This window comes from Silurus aristotelis (genome assembly GCF_946808225.1).
Source record: "Silurus aristotelis genome assembly, chromosome: 24".
Classification (NCBI taxonomy): domain Eukaryota; kingdom Metazoa; phylum Chordata; class Actinopteri; order Siluriformes; family Siluridae; genus Silurus; species Silurus aristotelis.
Window position 1 is genome coordinate 19,165,670 of NC_139597.1, and position 13,865 is coordinate 19,179,534.

Here is a 13,865-nt window from a genome sequence, read left to right on the forward strand (position 1 = left end):
AATAGAAGATTCCAGAAGATTTTAGCAGCTTCTAAGTGAAAACACATACTGCTGCCCAAACAACAGAAGCTACTGTGAGCAACAAACTACTGCATTGAAACATCAAATATCTCCCACAGACGCCATTTCAAAGGGAGAAAAAAAAAGTTGAAGGCATCAGGTACCACAATATGGACATCCGTCACCGGCCTGAAGGGTTGGTGTAAAGTAAACGTGAAGGTCTATCACCAAATATAGTCAGATTGAAGTTGGTACTTGATCACCAGGATGACAAACTCCATATAAAAATTGTTGTGCTGAAAAACTACGACTGTTTTATTACAGAACATTGAATAATAAGGAAATTTGTCTTTTGGCTATTATATGTGAGATATTATGGAAATGAATGTTGATCCTCTAATTGACTTGTATTGAAGGTCAGATGAAATATGTGGAGTTTGGTCTCGACTGCTTTAATCAGTGCACTGGAAACAGATGTTTGTATTCATGTTTGCTTTGAACACCAAAGAGCAGGTAATGGTAGGTAACTTTTTCATGTACCTGCTGGAAGTGTGGTGTAACCTGTAGCATTTAGATTTTGGACCACACTAACAAACATCCCAGACACGCTGTTTGTGGCCTTGCAGATGATGGTTCCCGAGGTGGCGTCCGTAGGTGCTCTGATCACTACCTCATCCCCAGAGCCAGAAGCTGGATCTCCATCCACTGTCCAGGTATACGTGCAGGAGGGTTTACACGTGGCACTGCACAAAAAACGCTGAGTTTCTCCTGGCGTCAGAGTCTTTGGCCCGCTGATTGTGACGTCTACTGGTCCTTCTGGAAAGGAAACCGGTAACGGGCGTAAGTCTGGGAACTGGGAAAGACTTGTACGTGATGAGAGGTGAGTGATTGTGTGCTCTGAGCCACATTTTGATATCCTACCCAAAACTCGCAGCGTTTTCCTGGTTGTGGAGGACGTTCTGGTGGCCGGGTTTGTTGCTGTGCAGTTCACTATTTTGGTTTTCACCCACTGTCTCAAAGTATCAAACAGCTCATTGCCCTGTCCAGTCTGGTTATCGAAACCCATCATGTAAGTGCATGTCGGTGAGCATTCAGCAGCACATATATATGTAAAAGGGACTCCTACAGTCACTGAATCTGGACCAAGAATAGACAGACCCCTTGGCCCATCTGAAATAAATAGATAGTTCATTATATTTATTTTTATTACATTCCAATTTCTCTCTCTTGCTAATCTCTGTCTCTTGCTAATTTCTCTCTCTTGCTAATCTCTCTCTCTCTCTCTCTCTTGCTAATTTCTCTCTCTTGAAACACATTTAATAACAGAACAATCAGAACCCGATGGGTATTTTCATTGACTACACCCTCACTGAGCACTTTATTAGCAACACCACCCTAGACCCTCTCTTCGCTCTCAAACCAGCCTCCATTCTCCAATGCATGGATTTTACCAGATAATAGGAAACAATCTTTTAATATTCTTCTCCAAGCTCAGATGACTGCATCCTGCACCCCAGTGATTGAGAAGGCCACTGAAGAACACTGATCTTGTTCATGAAACTGAATTGAGACGCCTCGTGCTTGGTGACGAGTGAAATATCAGGCAAGAAATCGCCATTAGAAAACCATTAAAGGGATACGCAGGTTTAGCGTCATATTTATATTAGCTGTGGCGTAAAACCGATGATTGATTGGGCACAAAGTGTGTCGAGGAAACCGTTCACACCATCACGTAAACTCCACCGGCTGGACTGTTGACTCAAGGTGGATTCATGCAGTCGGAGTTTCCTCAGCAGAAATAGAGATGCTCAGGGTTGAGAATGCTACATAATAGTGTAAATTAAGTGCTCAGTGAGAATATATTAACGTATAGTAACAAGAGTTAAATTATTACACAAAGGGCCACACAGAAGGTTTTACATCTCTCTATAAATTATGAGATATATATATATATACCGTCGATTGTTTGGAAGTTGGTGTCTGTATCCTGTATAAAGCTGCATTTTTCAGCATTTTAGTGCACATTGTTTGCATTTACAATCATTTTCTTATCACATAGTAATACAATTGGAGAAACTAAAACTTTTGGTAGAAGCCACTGAGTTATATATGAGTTATATAAACATTTATGCTACGCTATAGTATTGGACATTACGCTATACTTTACTAAACAATACGATACTTTATGGTATTGCAATATAATATTAAACTATAAACTATATAAACTCCTCCCTCTGAGTGTTAAACAGCTAATCCATGATATAGATAATATAGATGGAATTATATTAATAGATTTTATAGCCACACTTCTTCTTCTTCTTCTTCTTTCGGCTGCTCCCATTAGGGGTCCCCACAGCGGATCATCCGTCTCCATACCACCCTGTCCTCTATATCTGCCTCTTTTACACCAACTACCTGCATGTCTTCCCTCACCACATCCATGAACCTCCTCCTTGGCCTTCCTCTTTTCCTCCTACCTGGTGGCTCCATCTTCAGCATTTTTCTACCAGTATAATTCATGTCCCTTCTCTGCACATGTCCAAACCATCTCAATCTCGCCTCCCTCACCTTGTCACCAAAACATCCTACATGTGCTGTCCCTCTAATAAACTCATTTCTAATCTTGTCCATCCTCGTCACTCCCAACGAAAACCTCAACATCTTCAGCTCTGCTACCTCCAGCTCCACCTCCTGTCTTTTACTCAATGCCACTGTCTCTAATCCATACAACATCGCAGGTCTCACCACAGTCCTATAAACTTTCCCTTTCTCTCTCACAGATACTCTTCTATCACAAATCACTCCTGCTATCACTCTTCTCCACCCACTCCACCCTGCCTGCACTCTTTTCTTTACTTCCCTAACACACTCTCCATTACTTTGCTCTGTTGACCCCAGGTACCTGAACTCCTCCACCTTCTCCACCTCTTCTCCCTGCAACCGCATCACTCCACTGCCCTCCCTCTCATTCACACACATGTACTCTGTCTTACACCTACTGACTTTCATTCCCCTTCTCTCCAGCGCATATCTCCACCTCTCCAGGCTCTTCTCAACCTGCTCTCTACTCTCACCACAAATCACAATATCATCTGCAAACATCATAGTCCAGGGAGACTCCTGTCTGACCTCGTCCGTCAACCTGTCCATCACCCCTGCAAACAGGAAAGGGCTCAGGGCCGATCCTTGATGCAGTCCAACCTTCACCCTGAACCAGTCTGTCGTACCTACTGCACACTTTACTGCCGTCACACTGTCCTCATACATGTCCTGCACCACCCTCACATACTTCTCTGACACACCTGACTTCCTCATACAATACCACAACTCCTTTCTCGGCACCCTGTCGTACGCTTTCTCTAAATCCACAAATACACAATGCAATTCCTTCTGTCCTTCTCTATACTTCTCCATCAACATCCTTAAAGCAAATAAGGCATCTGTGGTGCTCTTCCTCGGCATGAAACCATACTGTTGCTCACAGATGGTCACCTCTTCTCTCAGCCTGGCTTCCACTACTCTTTCCCATAACTTCATGGTGTGACTGATCAACTTAATTCCCCTGTAGTTACTGCAGGTCTGCACATCTCCCTTATGCTTAAAGATCGGTACCAGCACACTCCTTCTCCATTCCTCAGGCATCCTCTCCCCTTCCAGAATCCTGTTAAACAATCTGGTTAAAAACTCCACTGCCATCTCTCCTAAACATCTCCACGCTTCTACCGGTATGTCATCTGGTCCAACCGACTTTCCACTCTTCATCCTCTTAATCGCTGCTCTCACTTCCTCCTTACTAATCCTATCTACATCCTGCTTCACCAACTCCACATCCTCCAACCTTCTCTCTCTCTGATTTTCCTCATTCATCAGCTGCTCAAAATACTCCCTCCATCTTCTCAACACACTCTCCTCACTAGTCAACACATTTCCCTCTCCATCCTTTATTGCTCTAACTTGCAGTACATCCTTCCCAGCTCGGTCCCTCTGCTTGGCCAATCGCTACAAATCCTTTTCTCCTTCCTTAGTGTCCAACCTCTTATACAGCTCCTCATATGCCTTTTCCTTGGCTTTCACCACATCCCTTTTAACCTGCTGCCGCATCTCCTTGTACTTCTGCCTACTCTTCTCATCACTCTGTCGATCCCACTTCTGTTTTGCCAACCTCTTTCCCCTAATGCTCTCCTGCACTTCCTCATTCCACCACCACGTCTCCTTGTCTTGCTTTCTATTTCCAGATGTCACACCAAGTACTTTTCTAGCTGCCTCCCTCATCACTCCTGCAGTAGTTGCCCAATCATCCGGCACCTCTTCACCACCACTGAGCCCCTGTCTGACCTCTTCCCTGAACCTCACACTACACTCTTCCTCCTTCAGTTTCCACCATCCTATTCTTCTTTCAAACCTTACTTTCCTCCTCTTCTTCTTTGCCTCCAAAACCATCCTACAGACCACCATCCGATGCTGTCTAGCTACACTGTCCCCCGCCAACACCTTACAGTCTCCAATCTCCTTCAGGTTGCAACTCCTACACAGAAGATAATCCACCTGTGTGCACCTTCCTCCACTCTTATACGTCACCCTATGATCCTCCTTCTTCTTAAAATACGTGTTCACCACTGCCATTTCCATCCTTTTAGCAAAATCTACCACCATCTGCCCTTCCACATTCCTCTCCTTAAAACCATACCTACCCATCACCTCCTCATCACCTCTGTTCCCTTCACCTACATGCCCATTAAAGTCTGCCCCAATCACCAATCGTTCTTTCCTAGGTACACCATCTACCACTTCATCTAATTCACTCCAGAATCTTTCTTTCTCCTCCATCTCACAGCCAACTTGTGGAGCATAGGCACTGATGACATTTATCATCATCCCTTCAACTTCCATTTTCACGATCATCACCCTATCAGAAACTCTCTTCACCTCCACTACACTCTTACTGTACGCTTCCTTCAGAATCACCCCTACACCATTTCTCTTTCCATCCACACCATGATAAAACAGTTTAAACCCACCTCCAATGTTCCTGGCCTTACTCCCTTTCCACTTGGTCTCCTGAACACACAACACATCTACCTTTCTCCTCTCCATCATATCAGCTCCCTCTCTCCCTTTACCCATCATAGTACCAACATTTAAAGTACCAACCTGAACCTCTACTCTCCTACACTGCTCCTTTTCCTGCCGTCTCTGTAGACGCCTTCCTCCTCTCCTTCTCCTCCTTCGGCCAACAGTAGCCCAATTTCCACCGGTACCCTGTCGGCTAACGATACCTGTGGCGGTTGTTGTTAACCCGGGCCTCGACCGATCCGGTATGAAATTCTCATTTGTGATCCGCATATTTGATTTGGCACATGTTTTACGCTGGACGTCCTTCATAACGCAACCCTCCCCATTTACCCGGGCTTGGGACCGGCACTAAGAGTACACTGGCTTGTGCCCCCCTAATGGCTGGGTTTTTATAGCCACACTTATTTATTGTAAATATCATGAGCAATAATAGTGCAATAATAATAGTTACATGTGCAATAACTTTTATAATTATTATTGTAGCCAGATTTTTCTCTCGTCTCTTTTTAATGCTGCTACACATTTCATTTCAGTTAATATATAATTGAATATGATTTTTCCTTCTTTTTTTTTTTACTATGCGCAACAGCAACTAAAAAAATTAAGCAACGGAATCAATAAATTATTCCGATTTTGATTCCTAGTCTGACTTCTATATGATACGATATGAAACAATAATATTGTATATACAGTATCGTATATTGTATTTGATTTGATATAAAGTTATACTGTTCTGTTCTATATTACACTATATGTTATCTAAATTTAGTAAATTATGTATCAGCTGTATTTAAGTGTCATCCATAAAATCTAAAACAGTGGAAAGCAACTTTTTGTACTCCTATCAGGAAAAATATAAACCCTTCCAACGAATGCACACTCTGATAAATCTCATCTATTAAAAACTCGAATCGTATTTGTTTTAGTGAATGCAGTATGAAAGTCGGCACTCACAGGGTCCGCTGGCATCAAGCTGGGTGTTTGATGGGTCCTTTCCTGGCGTGTCCACACCATGAGCTTGTCAAAAATAACCCAGAAACATTTTTACGCTCTTGTGCTTTATATAAATCATAACCTGAGTGGTGTGTGATTTAAAAATAAAAACAACAACTCCATACCTGTAAACTGGAGTGAAGAAACCAGCAGGAGCAGAGAAAATAAAAGAGGTGTGTACACCATGGTTGAGAAGTATGAAATGTGGAGGATTTTGAGATAGGTGAGGCCAGGTACACACTGCATGAGTAATAAAACAAACACATTAATCAGGAAAATGAGCCAACAAATCAGCAATCTTTTCCTTTGCTTTGTGTTGCTGTTTCTCTTTATCTCCCATGGAGTTTCTGGAGCTTAGTATCTACCTGCTAAAGAGCAGAAGACTTTATGCAGTTTATGTTCGTGCAGGTCAAGAGCTTGAGTTAATACGCACGTCAAACATCCGGACAAGGAAAATCCGTGTAAATTATTTCAGAAACTGCTGATTTTTGCTGATTTTTTTTTTTTACTTGCTCTTAAAACAAACTTTTTCAGGATAATGTTTAGGTATTTTTTGTGGTGTTTATTTTCTATAATTTTTGTATTATTATTATTATTATTTTATAATTACAATAGTTTTTTTCTTTTATTAATTTTTTTCCAACTTTACGTTATTATTAAAGATGATTAAAATTATTGTGGATTTAAAGAGGGTCAGAAAAAAACAAAATGGTTGAAATGATATTATATTATCGCAAATAATATAAAGCAGAAAAGCACCTGTGCAAGAAGATTCAACTGAATCCCGCCATCCAAGATCAGGAATCTGAGGCCATCCTGGGAATAAACAATCCCCTGGTCTTGAAGCTGTAGATCTGCATGATTGTATGTATCGTGTGGCTGATTGGAAACCTGAATATTGCACATCCCTGGGGGTGTGTTCGATGAAAAAGTCCCTTACTCAACGCAGATGTTGACAGATGTTGACTTTTCCGTTGTCTTTCGAGCCAGTGGATAAAAGAAAGTCATTTATTATGTAATGAATCACACAAGATGTCCACAGCACATATTTTACACATACAGTATATAAACATAAAAACTTACTGATCCACGTTTTATTCAGAAATATTTACGTCGGTCTACAATATACAAGATACTAGAAACACACAAACGATCTTTACACAAGGAAATCTTCTGTGTTTTTAGCAGGAACCATTCAAACGGCAGGTTTTTAGTACCAGATGCTGCCAAGAGTATTGGGACACCCGACTTCTCCAAAACGGGTGGATGCAGCAGCGTGACATTTTCCCGTCACTTCAACTCCGAGATCGGAACCTGTTCCAGCATGACAATGCCCCTGTACACAAACCAGGTTCATGAAGATATGCATTACATGGCTTTGGTGGAAGATCTTGAGTGGCCACCTGTAAAGATCTGATCTCAACCCTTTTAAACATTAAAATGTTCACACTGACTGCACGCCAGGCCTCCTCACCTCACCTACATCACTACTTGAATTCACTAACGTCTTGTGGTTGAATGAGCACAAACCTTCACAAGATCTAGTGGAACATCTTCCCAGAAGAGTGGAGGTTATTATAACAGCAAATAATGGACTGAATGTGATGTTCAGAAAAGCACATACATCTTATTGTAAGGTGTCCACAAACTTTTAGCCATATAGTGTATGTGTGTGTATCCACTTAGAGAGAGGTGTCTTTGGAGTCTCTAAACTCTATGAGCGGTGGCTTGAAGGACAGGATCTCTGTAAACGTGTGACCTGTAGAGAAGACATAGGATAAGATGATGGTATCGTCCGAACTTTCCTACTGACACATATCCTGTTTTTCATTATGCTCTTACGTTTCCACTGCTCCAGAGGCAGGTCAGCATTGTCCACGGAGTGATCATAGGGCAAAGCTTCTGTCTCTTCTTGAGGCTCACGGAAGTCAGAGAACATGGGCAGCTCCAGAGCCGTCGATGCGCTCACACGCTTGTCAGGGTCCAACACAAGCATCCTGTCCATGGCTCTCACCACTTAGACAAAGACACACACACATATCACATAGAGTACATGCACTTTTACTGGAACTGATACTGGAAAGTTCATTCGTTGTATTGTTCTACTTACCATCCGAGCTGGATTTCAAGAAAATCGAGTGCAAGTCCTTCTTTGGCACTTTGGCCAGGCTTCGAATGTAGTTTTTGGCCTGAAAAATGGACACTGATATAAATATCAAATTCTAATATTGTGTGCATTATTGCTTTCTTGGTCATGTTTCTTCACTCACATCCTGACTCTGGAGTTTGACGATAAAGTCCTGTCCTGGAGTCCCGGTGATTTTCATAATTTCTCTCAACTGGTCCAAATCTACAGCTCAACAGATAAGGATTCATTTGCATGGAAATAAAAGTTCAGCCTGAAAGTCGGCCATTTTGGATCTAAGTGCTGCCTATTGAAGACAATTTGTGAATGCGGCCATACAGCAATCAGGAATAACATTATGAGTGGTGTAGTGATTAATGCAGGAAAGGATTTGCACGAGTTTGACAAATTGTGATGTCAAGACGTATGGGTCTAGACGTCTGCAGTGGTCAGTATCTATGTGCTCCAAGGAAGGAACAGTGGTGAACCGGCCGAGGGTTCATTGATGCACGCGTGGAGCGATCCGATGTGATCCGATCCAGCAGACGAGCTCCTGTAGCTCAAACTGCTGAAGAAGTTCATGATGTTTATGATCGACGAATGCTTTACCAGCAAAAAGGGGACTAACACAATATTAAGCAGGTGGTGATAATGTTATGGCTGATCTTGCCAGAAAAATAGATCAACAGAAATCATGTAACAATGGATTTTGTTGGTTGGTGCTGATGATTCAGTGAGGATACGATCATTCCCTTTGAAAAGAGGTTTTCCAAGGAGCATCTCCGCCATGATACAACCGACTGACCAGATGTCGACTGCAAGACACAAGAAACAGCAATTGCGTAACATTTAATGAGACACGTTTTCAATACTACAAAGCATCGTTCGAAGAACACAATCGTGTTACACTTTCAAGGAACATCTACACTACCAGTGTGGTGGATCAAATAACCAGACTTTTTCACTCATACGTGTTTCTTCTCCAAACTATTCCTACAAACTGGAGGCACACAATTGTATCAGACGTCTTTGGATGATGAAGCATGACATTACTCTTTCAATTGAACTTGGAGACCCAGTATGACATCATGACCCCCATGCACAAAACCGGCTCCATGAAAAGGTGCTTTACACCGGTTGGAGTGGAAGATCTTGAGCTCTTGAACCTCAACCGTATTGAACAATTAATTAAATCTTTACCTTCCTAATTAAACACTCTGGTTGCTGAATGAACACAAATCTCCTTAAAGAACATCTTCCCAGAAGTGTGGATCTTATCAAAAAAACAAATGGGGTCTAAATGTGGAATGCGATTTTCAGAACGCACACAAAGCTCAGGTGTCGAAATACTTTTGGGCATATAGTAGATTTTCAAGGAGTAAGTTTGTGTGTGTGTGTGTGTGTGTGTGTGTGTGTGTGTGTGTGTGTGTGTGTGTGTGTGTGTGTGTTACCCGTCTGTGAGTAGTGCATCCAGTTGAGGATGACTTCAGGCGCTCTGTACCATCGAGTCACAACATAACCCGTCATCTCCGTGTCCGCCTGCCTGGCCAAGCCAAAGTCCAGAATCTGAAGAACAAGATCACGGAGACTCAGTGTGATCCAGTGTGATCCAGTGTGATCCAGTCTGTTAAACTTTTTTTTATAAATAGCAATTACAGGACATTATGAATCCTCATGTTATATCCTTGATTACCTTTAGCTCACAGTTCTGATTCACAGCCAAGTTCCCTGGTTTCAGATCCTGTTGAAGAGCAACCAGATAAGACACATAACCTTGTGATTTATTCCCACACACACACACACACACACACACACACACACACACACACACACACACACACACATATCCGTGTGGTCATGTGGTTTCATTTCCAAACATCTGAATATTTTGTACTTTAAAAGGTTGAAAAAAGCGCAGTGCTATCAAAAAGTTTCGAGACTAGTTTTGTAACACGCCAACAGATGGCAGCACAAGGTTGCACGCACAGTCACAGGGAGCACCGACCTTCATGAGTAAATGTGACGAAAATCTTGATACCGCTTTGTATTGAACTTTAATGAGCGATACACAGAAATGTCACCAAAAAAAATACTAATTCCGCATATTCCAAATTGGAAAGCTGCATTTGCATATTGGGCCTCGATTGGCTTTAACAGTTTATGAAAAAAACTCATCACTTGTAAATGATCACATATTTAATTCATCCATGATGCAGCAAAAGCCCTGTTTTCCAACACTGCCCCGTCTGCACTCTCACTCCCCACAGTTATCAAGTTTCGTCTGACTTCAAGACCCATTCGAGGGGGGAAAAAAAAGACAGAAGATCTATAGACAGAGGATGTATGTGAGAGTTGAATGGAGTGGCCATCCTACCACCCAGCCCCCCACGCATATAATTAACATGTCAGAGGTCACATACTCGGTGAATGATCCCAGCAGAATGAATATACTGTGGAGAAAGAGAGAGGCAACAAGTCAATATCTAGAACACAAAGAGAAACTGGTACACATTTTTTTTATTTCTGTAGACACTGAATTAAAACCGTGTATACGCTCTGAGTATATAAAGTGTGCGCAAGTTTCTCTAACCTTCAGCCCCCTGAGCATTTGATAGACAAGGAACTGCACTCTGTCTTCAGACAACCTTTCCATCTTCATGAGCTTCCCAAGGTCAGTACCCATGAATGGCATCACTAAATAACTAGCAGAACGAGAACAAGAGAAGAATTTGTAATGCTCAAACATCAAAACTAGAAGTATGTGTTCTCCAAAACGAGTATCCGACTCACAAGTCGTGAAACCTGTCCAGAGATAGCTCAGCTGTGAAGACGTCCAACAGTCCAATGACCTGTTTCAGGACATAAACGTTGTCATTGAGATTTATCATGCGAGAAATAACACGCTTACAACGGATCATTTGAAACTTACGTTCTCATGCTTCATGTGTTTGACCAGTCGCAGTTCTCTGTAAGCTCGCTTGGCGAAGAGCCGAGACTGGAAGGGCCGGTGGAGTTTCTTGATCGCAACGCGTAGTCCTGTCTTCCTGTCGACGGCAGAGCTGCGAAAGGACAAGATGACACGGTATGTGGACAAAAAGACTTCCATGTGCCATCTGCTTTGTAGGATGTCTTCGGATGCAGAAGCACCTGTTCCAGCATGACAATGTGCCCGTGCACAAAGCCTGCTCTATGAAGATATGGGTTGAAGTGGAAGATCTTCTGCTATAGAACTATAAACCCTACTGAACACCATTTTTCATGCTATCTGCCTTCCGGATCTTCTCACCTCACCTACATCACTACCTAACTAACTGAATGAGCACAAATCCCCCCCAATATAGTGTAACATCTTCCCAAAATAATGAGATGTTCGAAAAGCACACCAATCTGGTACCAAGGTCAATCCAGGTGTCCACAAAATCTTGTTGTATAGTGTATTCGATTCGTTCTTTGATTCATGGAATCACCAACTGTTAGGGTACTGAGAATGTGTTTTTGGAGAGCTCCTCATTTCTTAGAAGGGTTCTATATGGATGTAGAGAAATCCTTACAATGTTCTACACACAGCCAAAAATTTTGTTTTAAGACAAAAGGGCTACCACAGTAAAAATTCATAAAAGTAACAAACTCTTCTAAAAAAAAAAAAAAAAAAAAAAAAAAAAAAAAAAAAAAAACATTCCAGGAAGAACCAAAAAAGGGGTTCTCTGGTTCTCGGTTCCCCTTAAATTCCCCGGTTTTTGGTTGCATTTTTGCTTCCCCAAAGACCTTACAGTAAATGATTCAAACCGAATCATATGTGCGTCAGAGGATCAGATTTGGTCCTGTTTGGTGAACTGCTTAATGAGATGATCATCGTTTGACTTATTAAGTGTGAAAAAACTTTTTCCAAAGAACTTTCAGAGCAATAGACGCTACAAGTTCTTCACAGAACCAGTACTCATGACCAATAGAACCATTTATGAAGCTTTTTTTTTTTTTTTTTAAAGAGAGAGTACAGTACAAACTAATGCTAGTATCTGAATGCGTATTGCAGTGCAAACTAAAACAAACTTAATGCGCCATGGTGGGAAAATTGCGCATTTCCTTTTTATGACTATTATTTTATTTTAATAAGTTATCAAAACCCCCATGTGATTTCTCTGAGCTTTGTATCTCAGCTCAGTGCGCGTTTATGTCTTCAGAAGACAAAAGGATGCTCTGGAATCTGTGCGTAAAACCCGAGAACTCACCATACGGTTCCGTACGCGCCGGTACCCACTTGGATGAGATCTCGGTATCTTTCCGGAACATCCCAAACTGTTTTGTTGATCTCCTGGCGGTAAAATCCGGTCCTGATGCACAGTGACATGTCTTCAACAAGTTCACAAAGTGTGTGTGTGTGTGTGTGTGTGTGTGTGTGTGTGTGTGTGTGTGTGTGTGTGTGTGTGTGTGTGTGTGTGCGTTCGCTCTCATGGGTTCGTTGCAACTCCTCCAGACCACCCAAACCCGAGTGAGCGCGCAGGCACCAACATGCAGGAACACAGTGGGGTGTTTAACATCCTCAGCCCTTCACCAGTCTCACATCTATACAGTATAAACCTCTTTCTCATGAGAACAAAAGAAGGGTGCATAAAAAAGTGCACCCTTCAGCCAATTCACGTTTTTTTCTTTACCCGCTCGTGAAAAAGTATATATTTTATTTATTAATAGTGTACTTTATTTTGTACATTGTATTATTTTTAACTCTGGACAGACACTCAACACATCAAAACATCATGTATCATATATTTAACCCTGAAAATACTAAGCGCATGAGGAACCCCTGGGTGGAGTGAAGGGGGAGGGTGAAAGAGCTCACACTTGAATAGGATCCTAACAAAGGAGTAGTAAATCTTCTTGTCCTTAAAAAGCCCCCGAAGAGCAATTGATTTACAAACAGAGGTTGTGAAAGGAAACCAACAGCACAACAAAGTTTCTGTCACAGCCTGGCATCGTCACAGGGGGCACTTTGGGACCCTCAACCCAGTGCGCGTAAAACAGTGATGTCTAGAACTGACCACTGCGAGTGAATCAATCAATTAATCAATCAATCAATACATACATATAGATGTATATAACCTTGTTCAATTTATGCATTTGTCCCACACATACCTTTCATTTCAAACCCCACTTAGAAATTATTATAAATTATAAACCCCAATTAGAAAATCAAATATAAAACAACATGTCAAATGTCAATTACACAGATATTCAACATTTACAGATTCTAAATCTAGTTAAAAAATACTAATAATTAAATTTAGAATAAAGTAAATTAAAATAAACAAAATAAACTTGCTACAGAGCTCTGACCTTATTATTATATGTTTTTACCATATTTAACATATAAATGTGAATCTCCACAAATCTCATGGAACATCTTCCCCTGTAAAGTAGAAGTTATTAAGTCAGAATATTTTGGAGACTAAATGTGGAATGAGATGTTCAAAAAACACATAGCAATCTTCATCAAGTGTCCACAAACTTTTGTATATTAATAATAATAATAATAATAATAATAATAATAATAATAATAATTAAAAAAGCCATCACAAGACCAAACTATGAAAGTTCTTATTTATTAATTATTGTGATTCAGTAAAAACCTCCAGGTTATATTTTTATATATATAATTTATTTTATTTATTTATTTTAT

The 13,865-nt window shown here is 41.2% G+C and overlaps 2 protein-coding genes across 3 annotated transcripts; both read right to left on the bottom strand.

The window, feature by feature from the left end:
• Positions 1–206: 206 nt before the first annotated feature.
• LOC310718843 (uncharacterized protein) lies at positions 207–7,000 on the bottom strand. 2 transcript variants are annotated; one of them, XM_083527909.1, is made up of 5 exons: positions 6,826–7,000; positions 6,192–6,306; positions 6,028–6,090; positions 922–1,170; positions 207–816 (listed from the first exon to the last, which is right to left on the bottom strand). In XM_083527909.1, exons 1-5 carry the CDS (start codon positions 6,970–6,972, stop codon positions 533–535), a joined length of 858 nt encoding a protein of 285 aa, XP_083384035.1. In that variant the 5' UTR covers positions 6,973–7,000; the 3' UTR covers positions 207–532. The 2 variants fall into 2 exon arrangements, with proteins under 2 accessions (XP_083384035.1, XP_083384036.1); XM_083527910.1 differs by lacking the exon at positions 6,826–7,000 and adding an exon at positions 6,432–6,565.
• A 145-nt stretch (positions 7,001–7,145) lies between these two features.
• mapk12b (mitogen-activated protein kinase 12b) lies at positions 7,146–12,852 on the bottom strand. The gene is made up of 12 exons (XM_083527900.1): positions 12,421–12,852; positions 11,121–11,250; positions 10,982–11,040; positions 10,782–10,893; positions 10,612–10,641; positions 9,885–9,932; positions 9,643–9,757; positions 8,935–9,006; positions 8,337–8,416; positions 8,177–8,255; positions 7,909–8,082; positions 7,146–7,825 (listed from the first exon to the last, which is right to left on the bottom strand). The coding sequence occupies exons 1-12, from the start codon at positions 12,537–12,539 to the stop codon at positions 7,749–7,751; spliced, it is 1,095 nt and encodes a 364-aa protein (XP_083384026.1). The 5' UTR covers positions 12,540–12,852; the 3' UTR covers positions 7,146–7,748.
• Positions 12,853–13,865: the final 1,013 nt, after the last annotated feature.

Excerpts from the sequence above, each read along its gene's own strand:
- LOC310718843 (XM_083527909.1), bottom strand. The coding sequence starts at position 6,972 with ATGTGCAATATTCAGGTTTCCAATCAGCCACACGATACATACAATCAT. Across the intron at positions 1,171-6,027 it reads GCTTGATGCCAGCGGACCCT|ATGGGCCAAGGGGTCTGTCT; the intron begins GTGAGTGCCGAC and ends TATTTATTTCAG. Across the intron at positions 817-921 it reads GAAAACGCTGCGAGTTTTGG|AAGGACCAGTAGACGTCACA; the intron begins GTAGGATATCAA and ends TTTCCTTTCCAG.
- mapk12b (XM_083527900.1), bottom strand. The coding sequence starts at position 12,539 with ATGTCACTGTGCATCAGGACCGGATTTTACCGCCAGGAGATCAACAAA. Across the intron at positions 10,642-10,781 it reads AAATGCTCAGGGGGCTGAAG|TATATTCATTCTGCTGGGAT; the intron begins GTTAGAGAAACT and ends CTTTCTCCACAG. Across the intron at positions 8,417-8,934 it reads TCTTTTCAAAGGGAATGATC|ATTTGGACCAGTTGAGAGAA; the intron begins GTATCCTCACTG and ends GTTGAGCTGTAG.